The sequence below is a fragment of the Miniopterus natalensis genome, chromosome 18, assembly GCF_054644295.1.
Source record: "Miniopterus natalensis isolate mMinNat1 chromosome 18, mMinNat1.hap1, whole genome shotgun sequence".
Classification (NCBI taxonomy): Eukaryota; Metazoa; Chordata; class Mammalia; order Chiroptera; family Miniopteridae; genus Miniopterus; species Miniopterus natalensis.
The window spans coordinates 32,587,954-32,603,610 of record NC_142098.1 but is presented as its reverse complement, the minus strand read 5'-3'; the positions used below and the strand labels follow the sequence as shown (position 1 = coordinate 32,603,610).

The following is a 15,657-nucleotide window of genomic DNA, read 5'->3' as shown; positions in this document are numbered from 1 at the left end:
AACTGCTCCAACCGAGCAGGTAAACCTGGAAGGTGACCGCAGCTAACGAGGGGTCCGAGGGGGAAGGCGGGCGGGGGCCACCGGGTGCGCTCACGGCCGCAGCAGCGAGGCCCTCGGCTTCGCAGGCGGAAAACGCGTTTTTCCCTTCGCCCGGACGTGTACCCCGAGGGGGGGTGTGTCCAGCTCGGCCCCAGGCTCGAGGTGGCGCAGAGACACGTCTTCCTGCGCCCGAGCGCACGTTTGCTAAACTCACCCTTAGGGGAGGGGGGTCCCCAAGCGGGCTGAGCGCACCAAGTGCGAATCCCCAGTCGTCTTCCGCGCCGCCTCTGACCCGCGCTCACGTGGCCCGCGGGGCGGGGCGGACACGCGGGCCCCGCCCCCACAGCTCCGCCTGGAGGTGTGGCCCGGGCTCCGGAAGCGCGGCGCGACCTGACTGACGGACGGACGGACGGACGGACGGAAGGGGCCGAACACGCTGGGACCATGGCGACGCAGGCAAAGCGCAGGCGGGTAGGTCGCGGGCGGCCGGCTCGGGGCCCGCCTCAGCCCGCCGCGCCCGCGCTGCTCCACCCGCAGTCCGTCCGGCGCGGGGGTCTCCTGCGCGCCTCGCTCCCGCAGGGCACTTTCGGCTCTCGGTCCCCTCCCCCACCCGGAGCCCCTCCTCCGCGCGCCGCCGTATCCCCGCCCCCGGCGAGCTCTCCCGGGCCGGGCCTCCCCAGTGCGCTGTTGTCCTAGGTGGCCGGGCCTGTGGGCGGCGGCGACGACCTGGACCCGGACCCAGTGGCCGGCTTCCTGAGCTGGTGCAGTCGCGTGGGGCTGGAGCTGAGTCCCAAGGTGAGCGGGGTGGGGCGGGAGGCGGAGGAAGGCGCGGCGTGGGCCGGCTCTGACCCGCTGCTCCCCTGTAGGTGGCGGTGAGCCGGCAGGGCACGGTGGCCGGCTACGGCATGGTGGCCCGGGAGAGCGTGCAGCCCGGGGAGCTGCTGTTCGCGGTGCCGCGGGCCGCGCTCCTGTCGCAGCACACCTGCGCGATCAGCGGCCTGCTGGAGCGAGGTGGGCATGCGGCCGGGGTGGGGTCCCGAGGCAGGCCCGCGGGCCGCGCCGAGGCTCTCACCCTTGTTTCCCGCAGAGCGAGACCAACTGCAGAGCCAGTCGGGCTGGGTGCCGCTGCTCCTGGCGCTGCTCCACGAGCTGCAGGCCCCGGCCTCACCCTGGAGGCCCTACTTTGCGCTCTGGCCGGAGCTGGGCCGCTTGGAGCACCCTATGTTCTGGTGAGAGCGCGCGCTGCAGCCTGGCCCCCGCCGCGCTGGCCCGGGGACAGGGCCGCCTCCCAGCACTAGTCCCAGCAGGGTGTGTGAAGGGAACGTGGGGTTTCACTGCAGGCCCGAGGAGCAGCGCCGGCGGCTGCTGCAGGGGACAGGGGTACCTGAGGCCGTGGAGAAGGATCTGGCCAACATCCGCAGCGAGTACTATGCCATCGTGCTGCCCTTCATGGAAGCCCACCCCGACCTTTTCAGCCCCGGGGTCCGCTCCCTGGAACTCTACCACCAGCTCGTGGCTCTCGTGATGGCCTATAGGTCAGTGAACAGCCCCGAAGGACCCTTTTCTTTAGAATTGTTGAGAGACGAGAGGGGAAAAGAACCGTGAACCCCACCCCCAGCCTCACTCCACACTGGGCTTTAGCCAAGTTTTCTCTGGCAGCTTTCAGGAACCATTGGAGGAAGATGAAGAAAAGGAGCCAAACCCCCCTTTGATGGTGCCTGCTGCAGACATACTAAACCACTTATGCAAGCACAATGCCAATCTAGAATACTCTCCAGTGAGTGGGCCCCTCCCATGGCGTGTTATGTGCGCTGATTGGGCACGACCCAAACCAGCGCCTGTCATTTATGCCTGCCTGGCAGTTGGTCTAAATGGGCTCCTTTCTTCGTCCTGAGGAGTAGGTGAAGTTAGCTCCTCCTGTATGTGTTCATGTGCATATTCCAGTGAAACAGTTTGTGCACAGAACATCTCAGAGTTGTCGTTAACCCTCTGATGAACGTGACTACCATCATTTATTTGATGCTGGAGGTTGGTGGTTCTGCCCAGTGCCAGGGAACCAATGTGGGCAGCAGGTCGGTGTAAGATAACAGTCCTGACTATATCAATTCTGCTTACCATGTGGGAAGTTACTATTGGTGGGTATAAGTCAGTCCCACCTCCCACCGCTGAACTACACCTGCTGGAGGGTCTTCTTAAGAGGGGAGTGATCCTGGGGCTGGTCTGGGAAGGGGCTGGCCCCAGCTTCTCCCTTCCACTCCAGGATTGTCTTCGGATGGTGGCTACTCAGCCCATTCCTAAAGGCCATGAGATTTTCAACACTTACGGGCAAATGGCTAATTGGCAGCTGATTCATATGTATGGTTTTGTTGAACCATACCCTGACAACACGGATGACACAGCTGACATTCAGATGGTGACAGTTCGTGAGGCAGCATTACAGGGTGAGTATCTGACTCAATCTTGGACACGCGATGTGCCTCTATCCCTGCCCCAGGTGCTTTGCATAGACTAGGGAGTAGACTAAAAAGTGAACTCTTTGACACACCGAGGGGCTTCACACTATTTTCTATCTACAGGGACGAAAGTTGAAGCTGAAAGGCTCCTGCTGTATGAACGCTGGGATTACTTATGCAAGTTGGAGATGGTAGGGGAAGAGGGAGCCTTTGTGATTGGGAGGGAAGAGGTGCTGACTGAAGAGGAATTGACCACCACACTCAAGGTAGAGGGCCCCAAAGAACCATTTAATGCTGAAAGCAGCCAACATATCTGGAGCTAAAGAGCCAGAGATGGAGGGAATAGGATCCCTGAGTGATTCAAGGGCCCCATGGTTGCTCCTAGGTGTTGTGCATGTCTGCCAAGGAGTTCAGAGAGTGCAGAGACCAGGATGGACCGGGAGATGATACAAGGGAAGAGGACAGCCTGACCATCACAAACATCCCCAGGCTCAGAGGATCATGGAGAAAGCTGCTTCGGGACAGTGTTCTGTTGACCCTGCAAAACTATGCCACAGATTTAAAAACTGAGCAAGATTTACTCAGTAATAAGGAGATCTACACCAAACTCAGCTGGAGGGAGCAACAGGCTTTACAGGTTCGATATGGTCAGAAGATGATCTTACACCAGCTGTTGGAACTGACAGCTTAAGCTAAGCGGGTTCCCTGAAGGAACATCCATCCACGAGAAGGACTTTATTCTAAGCTGATAGTCACTGATGCTTGAAGAGGAGGAAAATTTGGATTTTTTACTTTTTTCTTATTAAACACCAAAAGGAAAAAGAGCAAAGGCGTGCTAGGATGAACTCTGAGGTAAGGGGACATGTTTAGGGATTAGGAACAGCAGACTTGGGAATCACTGCTGTGACCAAGACCAGCACACTTTTTTTTTTTTCCAGTTATTGCCATTTAAATTTTTTTTAAACCAACACACATTATAGCTGTTTTATTCTCAAGGTTAGCAGAAATGTGACTGATAGTAAAGTCTTGCAGTCTTGTGTTTAACAACGCAGACTGTTTCCTGTTAGAGGATTTAATAAGCTATGTCACTGGCACTCAGCCATTTGTTACAAATTCCTCAGCAGTCTGAAGTTTGCTCTCGATGGCACAGCTCACCCTCAGGGAAGAAACCATAAGACCAATGACATTTAAGCCCACTCCATGTAAGATTTTCTGTTATTTAATCTTGGTCCTTTTTGTTCTCTCTGGCCATAAAACTTGACGGCCATTAAAAGTGTAAGGTGTAAGGGGGATAAGTTTTATACATATACTTATTCCTTTCTTTTAATAAAGGGCATTAATTGTTTAAACACAGAAACCTGCTTTAACAACTTTCTACTGTTGAAAATGAACAGGAAGAAACACTAAAAAAACCCCACTTTCTTGCTTGTTTGAACATGCCAAACATGTTCTAAATTAGGGGGCAAAATCTACCTTTCAGCAAGAAGCTAGTGGTTGCCAAAGGCCCCGGGCTTTGGAAGGGTGGGCTGTCCACTTCCTCCTGTCAGCACTGGCTGCTGCTCCTGAGAAAAGGCACAGTGGACTCGCACTTAGGTCATGACTTTAATGTTTGCATTGACTACAGTATGCATACACATACAGGAAGTAGGGGAGCTAAAGCCCAGGAACTAGGAAGGCTACAAAGTACAACACTGGACCAATACATTTACAGAACACTTAAAATCCTTACAAAAGGGGCTATATTGGTCCTTTTGACTTTTTTGTTGTTCAACTTAGCCTGGGATAAAGGGCGAGGGAAATTCATACTATTGGTTCCCTTTCCTCAGTTTACAACTATCAGGAGAGATGGGAGAGCTTTAGGCCTGGTCTTGTTTCCCTTTACAAAAAGAGCATCTTCTTCAGTAGAAATAAGAAAATGACGCTCTCCAGCAGTCAGCTTTCAATTTAGGAAAGGGGCAGAGCAAAACCCTGTGGCATCATTTGGGAGCTGTTCCCTGGCATACTAAATTCTGTCACATCATTTTTTAACAACTTTGTGATTTTCAAGGTCCCCTGTCCACATTAAAAATTAAGTTCCATAATACTTAAACTGGTTTTTTTGCTACTGCTTTGGGACACCAGGAATGTCAGGAAGACGTGGGAGCTATGTCCCTGGGCAGGTACCGGTTTGTATATATGCCTTGGATACATTTTGCACAAACCCAAGAAGTTCCAGACAAAAGTTTTCTCTGTCATATATTTACACAAGTTCAAAATGATATTCACAGCATTTTCTAAATTTTGGCCAAGAGTCAAAAAAAATGCATTTAAACTTTGGAACGTGCCCACATAGACAGGAAGCTGACCCAAACAGTAATTGGGGCAGATACCCGAGAACCAAAGGGCTGGGAAAGTCAGGAAGAGCTGAAAGGGTTCCTCAGCCAGTTTATAAACTTGGTGCTGTGGGACATCCAGGCTGAAACATTTACAACAGAAATGCAGTTCTGTCTAACTGGCACCTGTCCCTTCCATTACTTGCTGAGCCTGCTTCTGTCCCATGCAGCACTGTGCCACGGACTGGAATAACCTGAAGAAGGGAGAGAGTTACAAGTTTGTGAGAAAACTTCAGGCCTGACATTACTTTGTGTCTCATTAGCTCTGGCAACTAACTACTGCCTTCTTCACCACCCACCCAGGCTGAAGCCATCAAATGAGTCTCATTTTCCTATCTCATTCTTAGACAATTAAAATTTTACTTTTAACTTACTTTTCAATTTCTGGGGCACAGTGTACAAACTCATGGTTCCAGAACTTAAACGCTGGATTTTTAATCAGCTCAATGAAGGTAATAAGTAGACCCCATGGATGTGGCCTATTTACAATCAACCGTTCCAAGAGAACCCTAGAGAAGGGGAGAGTAAGTTAGTTAACACACTGAGAAACACAATTCAGGACCACTGCTCCATTACTTTCCCTTTCCCCCAACTCTTCTCCCTGACTATTAAACTACATGCAAAAGTTGCAAGCTTTACTAAAGACAAGTAGGTTAATCTCTATACAGCGTGGTTAGTGCAGGTGGATTCTGGAATTAGAAAACCTGGGTTTGAATCTCACCCATTCCCATTACTGAGCCTAAAAGAGTAAGTTAAGGTGAAGTAAGGACAGTATCAGATTACATGGTGCAAAAAAGTAATCACTTAAAGGATGTATTCAATCAAAAGAAATAAACATTCTAATCCTGAATGCAATTAGTATTGGCTTAAATATTAGTATCTTTTACCTGTGTTTCTAAACTTACCAAAAAAATAATAAAGCACAAGAACACAGTTTTAAGTACAAGGGAGCTTACTTCAGCTTTATAAATCACACGATAGAACATTATCACTAGTTAATTTTTGGTACAAAAATCTAAGGAATACTGTTATCTAATACCCACAAACTACCATTAGGTAAAGAGGCAAGTTTAAAAAGTCTGGCCCAGTTTTTAAAGTATACGTATATACCTCTCTCACTATAATCTGCCCATCTCACAATCTCCAGAACTATACATAGTCTAAGCAAAAGAGATTCCTAACTATTGTCAGGAACACCCCAGTATGATCCTACGAACCAGGCTCAATGAACATCGTGTTCAATGCACAGGAGACAAACACAGAGAATTCATAATAAAGGGGAAGAGGCACAACTTAGAAGCATCTGAAAAACAGGTTTCTCCCTTACCTTGTGATCTGTTCTTGGATAGCTTCAGTGTTGGCCTCGGCAAAAAGGTACAGCATGGTGCAGCTGAAGTAGTGAGTGTGGCTATTTGGGTACCGCAGCTGATTTGCAATGGCATTTAAGAAGAGATACCGACCTAGAAATCAAGAAAACAGCTTAGTGAGGACTTGCTCTGTAAGACCAAGATAAGACAACAAATCATTCTGACTGGCTAGGATTTGGATTTCTGCTGTTACAAGCTTTCAAATTATTCTGAGGTCCCCAAGAGTTTTTCATTTCTGTGGGTTTTCAGTATTTCCACATTAAAAAAGTATTTTCCAAAAAAACTTAAGTGAAGTGTGTCGCTGTTTTCACATTTCACTAATCTCTTTAATGTCGCTTAATACAAGACAGCTGGATTCTCATTTCTGTCCATGTCCAATCTGTTCCAGTATTACATTTCATGTAGCTTCTGGAAAACAACTGTCTGCTCATTACAAAATGAGAGCTAAAAAACAACAAACACAAAAAGCCAAGATATTATGAAAATAGTTCTGAACTCCCACTGAGGGTTCTCAGACCACTTTGAGAACCACTAGTTTAAACTATATTGGAATAAATATTAACTGGGTTTGGTTGTCTCGCTCTGCTTGATATTACTCGTGTTTGTAGGGCTATCACAGTGAGCTTTAACGTGTCCCTAAAGGCTACCCTCTATTTTTTGCTAGGCCTTCAACATAATGACACTCAATTCTGTTAAATTTTGATTTTAAGCTGACTCAAATCCCTTCTACAAATAGGCCAGCAGTATGTACATACTGAAGATTGGCGTCTCAAAAATTCATAGCAGTTAAAAGTAGGCAGGCACCTGGCCAGCACTTACTAGGGTCTATATTACATAAGAATATAGAAAAACAAAAGAAAATGCAGTTCAACCAGGCAAGATGAAACATACAGTAGGAATTATACTGTGAGCTTTTTGCAGAGCAAGTCAAGTCCCATTCATTACAGTTTATACACCTAATATTAACATGCTGCCTGCCAAATAGGCACCAGTAAGTTCTGGGGAAAAGGCAGGCTAACAAAAACAATGTAACGTAAGCCTATTTTTGAGAGGCTAATAAAAGGAATGTTTCTTTTTCACACTAAAAAATACTGCAGTCACATGTGGTAAGGATTCTGAATGATTCTTTCCTTTATACTTTTCTGCACTGAGCGAATACTGTCCAATTAAAAATAAAAGAACCAGGCAGGCCCATAAACATTGACAGAACATTCTTTCTCCAATGTATTTATGACTGGGCTATGGCTTAAGGTACAGAGAACTGGACTCTGAGAACTGGCTGGCTTTGCTCACCTTCAGTGTCCAAGTCTACAGCCAGGTTCTGGAATATGTCCATGTGAGCCGAGTGGGTGATGGTGCTCATTGAGGGTGTGCTGCCCTTGTTGTGAATGTGCGCAATGGCCTGAGTCCCGACATAGAGCACCAGTGCATTGATGAGCTGAAGGTTGTAGCGATTGCCAGGCTCATTGGACACCTAAAATGAACAAAACAAAGCTCCTGAATTATTTCTCAGAGGGCTGATCTGGGCATTAGTATCTAAACCCTTTTTATGCCTTCATAGAAAAGCTGAACTGCTTTCAACATTCTTTGTAATTTAAATTTTAGATAAATTTCCTTGAGTTTGTTGAGGTCATTTAACAGCTGCCCACAGGTGGTGGCTGTGTCGACAACAACCAACATTTCCCTTGGGAAACCAAAGCTTTAACAGGTACCAACATAAAAGTAAAGTTTATAAAGTCAATATGCACTATCTCAATTATAGAAAATATCTGGAGAGGGGAAATGTGGTTTCTCCTTGGTGTAGAAAGATAATACAGCTTGAAATCATTTTCTATACAGCAAACTAAACCATTTCTTTAGAGAACTCTTAAGAGTACTGGCCAGGAATAGTTACTAGCAGTCTATTCTTACAGAAAATCAGTCCATTTCATTCCCCGGTTGCCTCTTCCAAGGTTACAGCTTTGTGTCGCTGATAAGGTGAACTAGTAAAATGTATAACCTAGTTAATCTCACCCAACCATTAGAAATGACTTGGGTGGTGAACATACAATATACAGATGATGTATTACAGAACTGTACACCTGAAACCGATACAATTTTATTAACCAATCTCACCCCAAATAAACTCAACAGATATTAAAGAAAAAAAAGAAATGACAGTATGTATTAAAATCTTTTAATCAAGTTGAAAAGACTAACTCCCAAACAGGCCACACATAAGGACTATGCATATAAAGTGCTTTCTATGACAGAGTTAAGCCAAACCAATTAACCTGTAGGTTGCTGCGCAAATCAGATAGAAAAGTGACTGGTGACCGAGTTTTAAGATAGGAATCCAAATCCTTTTTGAACTGAGGTGGCATCACTCCAGTAAAATTGGTGAGAATCCGTGGTGCAATGTTAATTTCACTCAACATATCCACCTGCCACAAACAAATACAAGAATCAACCAGAGCATTTGTAAGAGTTAATTGTATCTATCCTACGAAGTGCTAAAATTGTTTTTCTAAAACTATACACATTATAAATGTCTTAAAAGAGTAGAGCTGCTGCCCTGGCTCGTTTTGTTCAGTGGTTAGTACTGGCCCAAGGACCTAAGGGTAGCAGGTTCGACTGCCAGTCAAAGGCACATACCTCAGGTTGCAGGCTTCCCAGCCCTGATTCGGGCGCATGGAGGCAACCAATTGATGTGTTTCTCTCACATCAATGTTTCTCTTTCCCTCCCTTCCTCCTTCCTTTCCACTCTGTAGAAATCAATGGAAAAAATATCCTCAGTTGAGGATTAAAAAAATTTCTTTTTAAAAGGAGAAGAGCTGCTACTTTTTATCAATGTTTAGAAGAATTTATAAGATTAAATGATATTTCTAAAATTAATAGGTTAGGTACTTCTTGTGGAGCAGTCTAACTTGCACCACTAACTTTTTTTCCCAGGACTTGCAAAAAAGTACAGAATTGGATTTCAAGAGTACAGAATTAGAGTACTCAATCACCAAAAGCCCTAGTCTTGGAAAAGATGCCCCAGCAGAACAGACAGCATACTTGCTACTTGGAAAAACTTCATGTGGAAAGGGGACAAGGAGAAGTAGAAAATAGATAAAAATGACAGTACCCATGCCACGGTGGTGTGATTTTAAGCGGTTCCTTTTCTTCCTTACATCAACAATTTAAACAAAACACCTATGAAATGTGGGCATTACAAAGGTCTGTTTGTTCTGCAATTCTGTGCTGTGGGGTCACCTAGCAAATGATTGGCCTGGCACCTACTTACCAGAAAAAGAACTAAAATATTAAGACATCATTTTCTTTTCCTTGAGCTGTTTGAAACTTTACCTTCAAATTAGGAGTGAATGGGTCCGGGAGCCTCATGTTTCTTGGGAAGGCACTCAGGATCAGATTTCTTAACTGGATACAATTAGGTGGAATCACATCACAGAATCCATAATGGTAATCACAAAGGAACTCCGGGAAATCATGCAGAAGAACCAGCAGCACTCTTAAAGTGCCCTATTTTTTTTAAAAAAAGAAAAATCATTTGCTGATTCTATACTAAGAAAACAGGAGTAATAGTTTTATTATTATGATTTTTAACTCAAGTAAAAAATGCAAAAGTATACACTCCAATAACTTAGTTACAAGCTTTAATTAGCTGTAACAGTAACATCACAAGTTATTTATCAAAATATTTACATCTGGAAATTAAGAAAAGCTAGGTGTCAGGAGTCTATAACCTTAAATACATATGCCAGAAGAGATGGGACCAAAACAAACACAAACACAAAGATGTAAGTAAGCTTTTATCTTCAGAAGCTAGAAAAAGAACAGCTGATTAAAACCAAAGAAAGAGGAAAAAGAGCAAAAATCAATTGATTTTTTTTTTAAAAAGTACTGAAATAGGGGTGCGGAGGTGATAATCAAAGAAGCTGGTTCTTTGAAAAGATTATTAAAAATAAACCCTACCCAGGGTGATAGAGAAAACACAATACCAATATCAGGAATGAAAAATGACCACCACTACAGACATGAAAAATAGAGAATCTTAATCACTTGCTAATAAATTTGATAATTCAGGTAAAATATACAAAATTGAAAAATGTGATTTATCAAACCAAAACAAAATCTGAATAGTCCTTTATAATAAAGAAATTAAATATTTTGTTAAAATCCTTCCCACAAAGAAACTCCAGGACCAGATGGCTTTACTGGCAAATCCTTATGAGTATTTAAGAAAAAAATTAACACTACTTCCACGATCTTATGAATACAGAGAACATTTTCCACTCTCAATTAGACTATCATACCGCTAATACCAAAACCTGACATGAAAAAAAATCCTAAATGAGAAAAAAATCAGTGATATATCATGACCAAATGGTCCAGGAATGCAGTGGTGGTTCAAACATTTGAAAATTAATGAAATTACAACATTAACAGGAAAAAATTTATATAATCCTGAATGCCAAAAAAAAAAAAAATTCAATAAAATTAATATCTATTTAATGATTTAGAAACTCAGCAAATTATAAATAGGACACTTCCTTAATCAGATAATGGTATCTATAATACAAATAATAATATAGATTTACAAAAACATTATACTTAATAGTAAATTATTGAAAGCTTTCCCCAAGATCATTATAAACAATTATGCCATTATCACTATCTTCTATTCAACACTGTCCTGCGAGTACTAGCGAGTACAATAAGAAAAAGGAAAGCAAATTAAAAACCTGTTACAGGTAGATGAAATAATTATGTACACAGAATATACCCCTCTCCAAAAAATATACAGATAAGATTTTAGAAAATGGAAATTTAGCAAGGTGGCTGGATACAAGGCAGATATACAAAATCAATTTTATTTCCATATGCTACCAACAAATGAGAATTTTAAAAAAATATCTCTTACAATTCCACAAGAAACATGAAATATGTAGGAATAAGTCTAAGGAAAGATGTTCAAAACATTTATGCTGGAAAGTACACAGTACTTCAGAGTAAAATTAAAGACCTAACTATATGGAGATATACATGTTTATAGATTGAAAGGCTCAGTGTTATTAAGAATTCAAGGAAATGCAAATCAAATCTACAAAGAGATCCTACTGCACAACTGGCTAAAAGGAAAACCACACAATATACCAGGAATGAGAAGAGTAACTCTAATATGTTGCTGGAAGAGTTAAGTGGTACACACATTTTGTAAAACTGGTAGTATATCAAAGTTGAACACAGAAATTACCTTTATGATCCGGTGATGGTTATCCAAATGTTTGTTTTGCACTTTCCTTATATATGTCATACTTTAAAAGCTTTATAATAAACAAGTATTAGGCCTCATATTCCCAGTTGTGTGGTATTTTTAAAGTTTTTAAGTGTTACGTTTTACTTATTTTTAATCTACAACTCCAAATTAATTACCTTGTAGAGGATTTGCATAGGTTTGGTGAGTTCCACATTTCTAAGGAAAGGTGCTAAATATTTGAATAAATCAATCAGTAGCTGTGCATACATAGGCCATCCCTGAAAGAAAGAAATGTATATAAGTCTTAGCTGCTATTCTGCCACCAAAAAAGTTATTCAATTGGCTACACTGTGATTTCTTCATATTAATATAACTAGAGAAAACTGATGGAAGTGCCTCTCTTAAAGACTGATTGGAATTAAAAAGGAATAAGCATAATTATGGAGGTAGTGAGAAACAAGCTGACTCCAGAAATTCCAGGACATGTAGGTCCTTCTGCCTATAGCAAAATTTACAGAACAGGAGAGGAACATGAGGAAATTTCAGACAGACACAAAACACTTAGACAATTGAGAAACTGACAACTAGGTCTGTTTCTTAATTCCTTCTTTTAATTAAGTCCTAGGTCTAAATCATTTCTTTCCCCACAATCAACTCCTCAACTCCTGGCAAATAACCTTATCTAGTTTACTTAAATCTTCTATTAGCCAAACTTGGCATGCACACCCCTCCCTAATTAAGTTCATTGTTGGGGTAATTTAATTAAATGTAAATTTCTTCAAATACAGTGACAAGTGGTCCCCAATTTTGAATGTGAAAGCCTTTAGCATTTAGAGTGGCAACCTGAGAAACTGGCAAGTTCCATAGCTCCATTACCCAGAGTTTTTATACAGATGTCTACAGAGGTGGTCCAAACTTTCAACTTCATTTTAAAAGCCCTTAAGAGATTGACATAGGCAGCTCACAACAGACTTGGGAGATGCAATATCATAATCGGAGGAATAACTCAGGCAGAAAAGGCAGTCAAGTACTCTCCTTGACTTGGCTCTATATTAAATAGAAGAATTCCCAGGGAAGCTTGGAAGTGTAATTACTACTACTAAGTGACTAAAAGTACTAATAAGCCCCAGGTAGTTACAGTCTTCATCTGTAGGAGATAAACTGCAGCCACACCTTCTGCTGTGGCGTATGTGCCAGCATTCTTGCAATAAATATCCGATGGGAGATCAATTCGAGCCAGGCATACACAAAGCCAGGAGCTTTGGTAGGCCTCAAGATGTGGAATGTATTGCTGAAAGAAGAAAACCTTTGTCAGAAGCACAGTCTAACTTACAGTGAACACACGAATATAAGTAGACAAGCTGTGTTATGAATAAACATGCCTAAAACCCATAAGCAGAATGCTTGCTCCACTTCTCAAATTTTAGTATACTAAAATAGCAATCTTTACCAGGAATCTATTAAATTGAACACTACTCACCAGAAAGCTGTAAGTGTCTGGAAATTAATGGTTTCCAATACATGCTCAGGTGCATTGAGTTCCAAGAGCAGCATGATGAAAATTCGATGGTAGGGAAGCTGCTGAAATTCACTTTGCCGAACATCATGATCCTGTAGGAGAACTCCCACTACTATACCAAGGACCTATAGAGCACACAGGTGAGAGCTTTAAATCGTGAAGATAATACATTTACCACTCTCTATAGTCATGCTTTTTTTTTTTTTACCTTGCATTCTTAAGCCCCATGTTAAGAGGAAAGGACATATACTATTTGAATATAAAATTATATGCTGAGAGCCAAAGGTGCCATGCATTGATTTGATTCGGCCTGCAGGGTTTTGTGTTTTTTCTTTGAATTTCAATACCCTTCCACCAGACATGTGTACTCTCCACAGATGCCAAGTGACTTCTCTAAAGCTCTAGAAATTAGCATGGAACATCATATTTCATCATAACAACCTAATTTTTCTGGTCTGACGTGAAGTTGGTAAGAGGCAAATGGTTTATAGTTCTTTTGTCACTTAGTAGAGGGGGAATAGGGAAGCTGTTAGGGGGAATAGGGAAGCTGTTTTATTTCTTATACAAAAACTGTCTGTGCTCCCACTTGACTTTACCACTTAACAGTGAGGATTCTAACTTACTTGGTTATGATAACCTATTTGATTATGATAACCCAAGACCAAACTCTTAAGTTCATTTCTGCACTATTTTACTACTCAAATTTCTAAGAATTCCACTGTATAAATAAGAAAACCGTACTTTGTTCCTTTTCAGAAAAATCAAGACAATAACTAATGTCTCCCATGGTATCTGAGTTACCAATTTGTTTACCATTTGTTTTACATAGTGAACATATCTAGCCATCTCATTCAAATCTCATACTAACTAAATAGCTTTTAGTTAGCATTACCTAACATTAACATACTGAAATACGTTATGATTTTTTCAGGGTCTTTTGTTAAAGCGTCATATTCCTCTTTTAAAACTTGGTGATTATGTTTGCATGTTATCTATAAATTTAATTTCAATACAGAAAAGGGGATGCTACAACATGTTTTGGAAAAGAGTTGAGCCCTGAGGTTTTAGAACCACTGGTGCAGGCTTCAAGTGTACCAAGAATGAGGCGAGAAAGGACTGCAGACCTTGTTCAGCAGATTAATCTTCGTGACAGTGTTGGTGGCCTCCCCTGAGTGTTTCACTAGCAGTGCAATGAGTCGGACAAAGGCATCCAGGTTGTGATAGCACTTGGCTCGGATCATGGTGGGATTAGCAGCAGGATTGTGCTGCTGTTCAGCCTGAGCACGGTAACTGATTTCAACACACATTTCAGTACAGAGACGAAAGAACCTTGTTATGAGGTCATCAGTCTTCAGGATTCCTTGCTGGTGCATCTACCAAGAGAACAAAAACATAAAGACACAATGAGATAATACACACAAAATAAACTTTTTAATTTTTACACATAAGAAATATTCTTTCACTTATTTCTATTGTCACATTTCTAATTTTTACTTTGTAAAAAAGCTGCCATGAAAATGACTTGGCCGTTAAGGACTCGTGACAGAATTGCTCCAGTTTTAAGTTTAATGGAGGACAGAGAAGATAGAAACTGAGAAAAGAGATAACAACATGGCAATTTTGAACAGCAGTCCATAGCCAAATAATTTGGAAAATTAACTATGCAAATTAAACCAACTTTCGGTAACTCACTAAAAGTAATATTAAGACATTCTCTCCAATGTATATTTCCTCCAAGGAGATGACATTATATATATATTTTACTTTCTCACAGAAGATAATTTCTTCCAGTTGACTTAACCAAAAGTTTTTGAAATTCCAAGTAGCTTCATCAGGAACATTAAATAATAATTTGTATAAATAATTATGTAAGTAATTAATCAAGCAATAAATTGTATAATGAAAATACCTGCAGACAGTATCTACTTATTTTAATGTACATTAAAGCCATTTTAATGTAAATTAAGTTAAAATAAAGTGAAAAGGGCAAGTTTATTTTTTCAAAAAAGAATAAAGCACAAATTTTATGACATATGATCTGGAAATGAAGCAGCAGAGAAGTTATTTGGCTAGTACGAAAGAAGAGAAGACAAGTATTAAGACAGCAGAGGCAGGAGGTCAGTGCTTACTAAACAGAGAAACCAAGCCCAGAATAAACACTTGACTGTTATCTTGGAAACTTGAATTATCTCTTGATAAGCAATAAAACAGCTGAATTGACAATCATGTGCCCTAGCCAAGACAGAAGGCCAGCAAAGGGACTTTCTCGTACATTGAAATCTGAAAAATTAACAGGGGAGAGGAAATAGGACAGACAGCTATAATCAAGATGGAGCATAAGAAAGAATTCTCAAAAGAGAACAGGAAAGTATAATACATTATCTTTTACAAATGGAGAAAAGAAATGAGAGCTAATAAGCCAGCAGGAAGAGCTGAGACAGATGCCACATCCATACCCATGACATACCGGTGATCACAAAACCCAATTAATTCAAAATTCTTCCATCCAAATCAGAAATCAATCTATAAACCTGCAGTAACAGCTTTTCAATAGGTATGTTTTGTAATTTCCTGGATTCTTTAAGGGGAGAGAGTTACTGAGCATGATTTACTAAGTAACACTCATCTAGAAAAGTAAATCCAATTTCTATCTCCTAAAATTCAA

The 15,657-nt window shown here is 41.7% G+C and overlaps 2 protein-coding genes across 6 annotated transcripts in view; one reads left to right on the top strand and one right to left on the bottom strand.

Moving 5' to 3' along the window:
- The first annotated feature begins 707 nt into the window (after window positions 1-707).
- On the top strand, window positions 708-5,378 carry SETD6 (SET domain containing 6, protein lysine methyltransferase). Its single transcript, XM_016206592.2, has 8 exons — window positions 708-834; window positions 906-1,050; window positions 1,127-1,268; window positions 1,380-1,574; window positions 1,699-1,816; window positions 2,300-2,480; window positions 2,616-2,758; window positions 2,878-5,378. Exons 2-8 carry the CDS (start codon window positions 945-947, stop codon window positions 3,181-3,183), a joined length of 1,191 nt encoding a protein of 396 aa, XP_016062078.1. The 5' UTR covers window positions 708-834; window positions 906-944; the 3' UTR covers window positions 3,184-5,378.
- Window positions 4,082-15,657, bottom strand: part of CNOT1 (CCR4-NOT transcription complex subunit 1) — a 66,066-nt gene continuing 54,490 nt past the window's right edge. For all 5 annotated transcript variants that reach the window (XM_016206585.2, XM_087826616.1, XM_016206587.2 and 2 more), the window contains exons 40-49: window positions 14,117-14,365; window positions 12,954-13,117; window positions 12,647-12,764; window positions 11,650-11,751; window positions 9,562-9,735; window positions 8,505-8,654; window positions 7,525-7,705; window positions 6,192-6,324; window positions 5,239-5,373; window positions 4,082-5,058 (exon numbers count right to left, since the gene is read on the bottom strand). In XM_016206585.2, coding sequence (XP_016062071.1) covers window positions 4,980-5,058; window positions 5,239-5,373; window positions 6,192-6,324; window positions 7,525-7,705; window positions 8,505-8,654; window positions 9,562-9,735; window positions 11,650-11,751; window positions 12,647-12,764; window positions 12,954-13,117; window positions 14,117-14,365 — 1,485 coding nt within the window. In that variant the 3' untranslated portion in view covers window positions 4,082-4,979. The remainder of the gene's footprint in view (window positions 5,059-5,238; window positions 5,374-6,191; window positions 6,325-7,524; window positions 7,706-8,504; window positions 8,655-9,561; window positions 9,736-11,649; window positions 11,752-12,646; window positions 12,765-12,953; window positions 13,118-14,116; window positions 14,366-15,657) is intronic.

Coding starts and splice junctions, on each gene's coding strand:
- SETD6 (XM_016206592.2), top strand. CDS start 945: ATGGTGGCCCGGGAGAGCGTGCAGCCCGGGGAGCTGCTGTTCGCGGTG. Junction 1,817..2,299: donor CCAATCTAGAATACTCTCCA/GTGAGTGGGCCC, acceptor CTTCCACTCCAG/GATTGTCTTCGGATGGTGGC. Junction 2,759..2,877: donor AATTGACCACCACACTCAAG/GTAGAGGGCCCC, acceptor GGTTGCTCCTAG/GTGTTGTGCATGTCTGCCAA.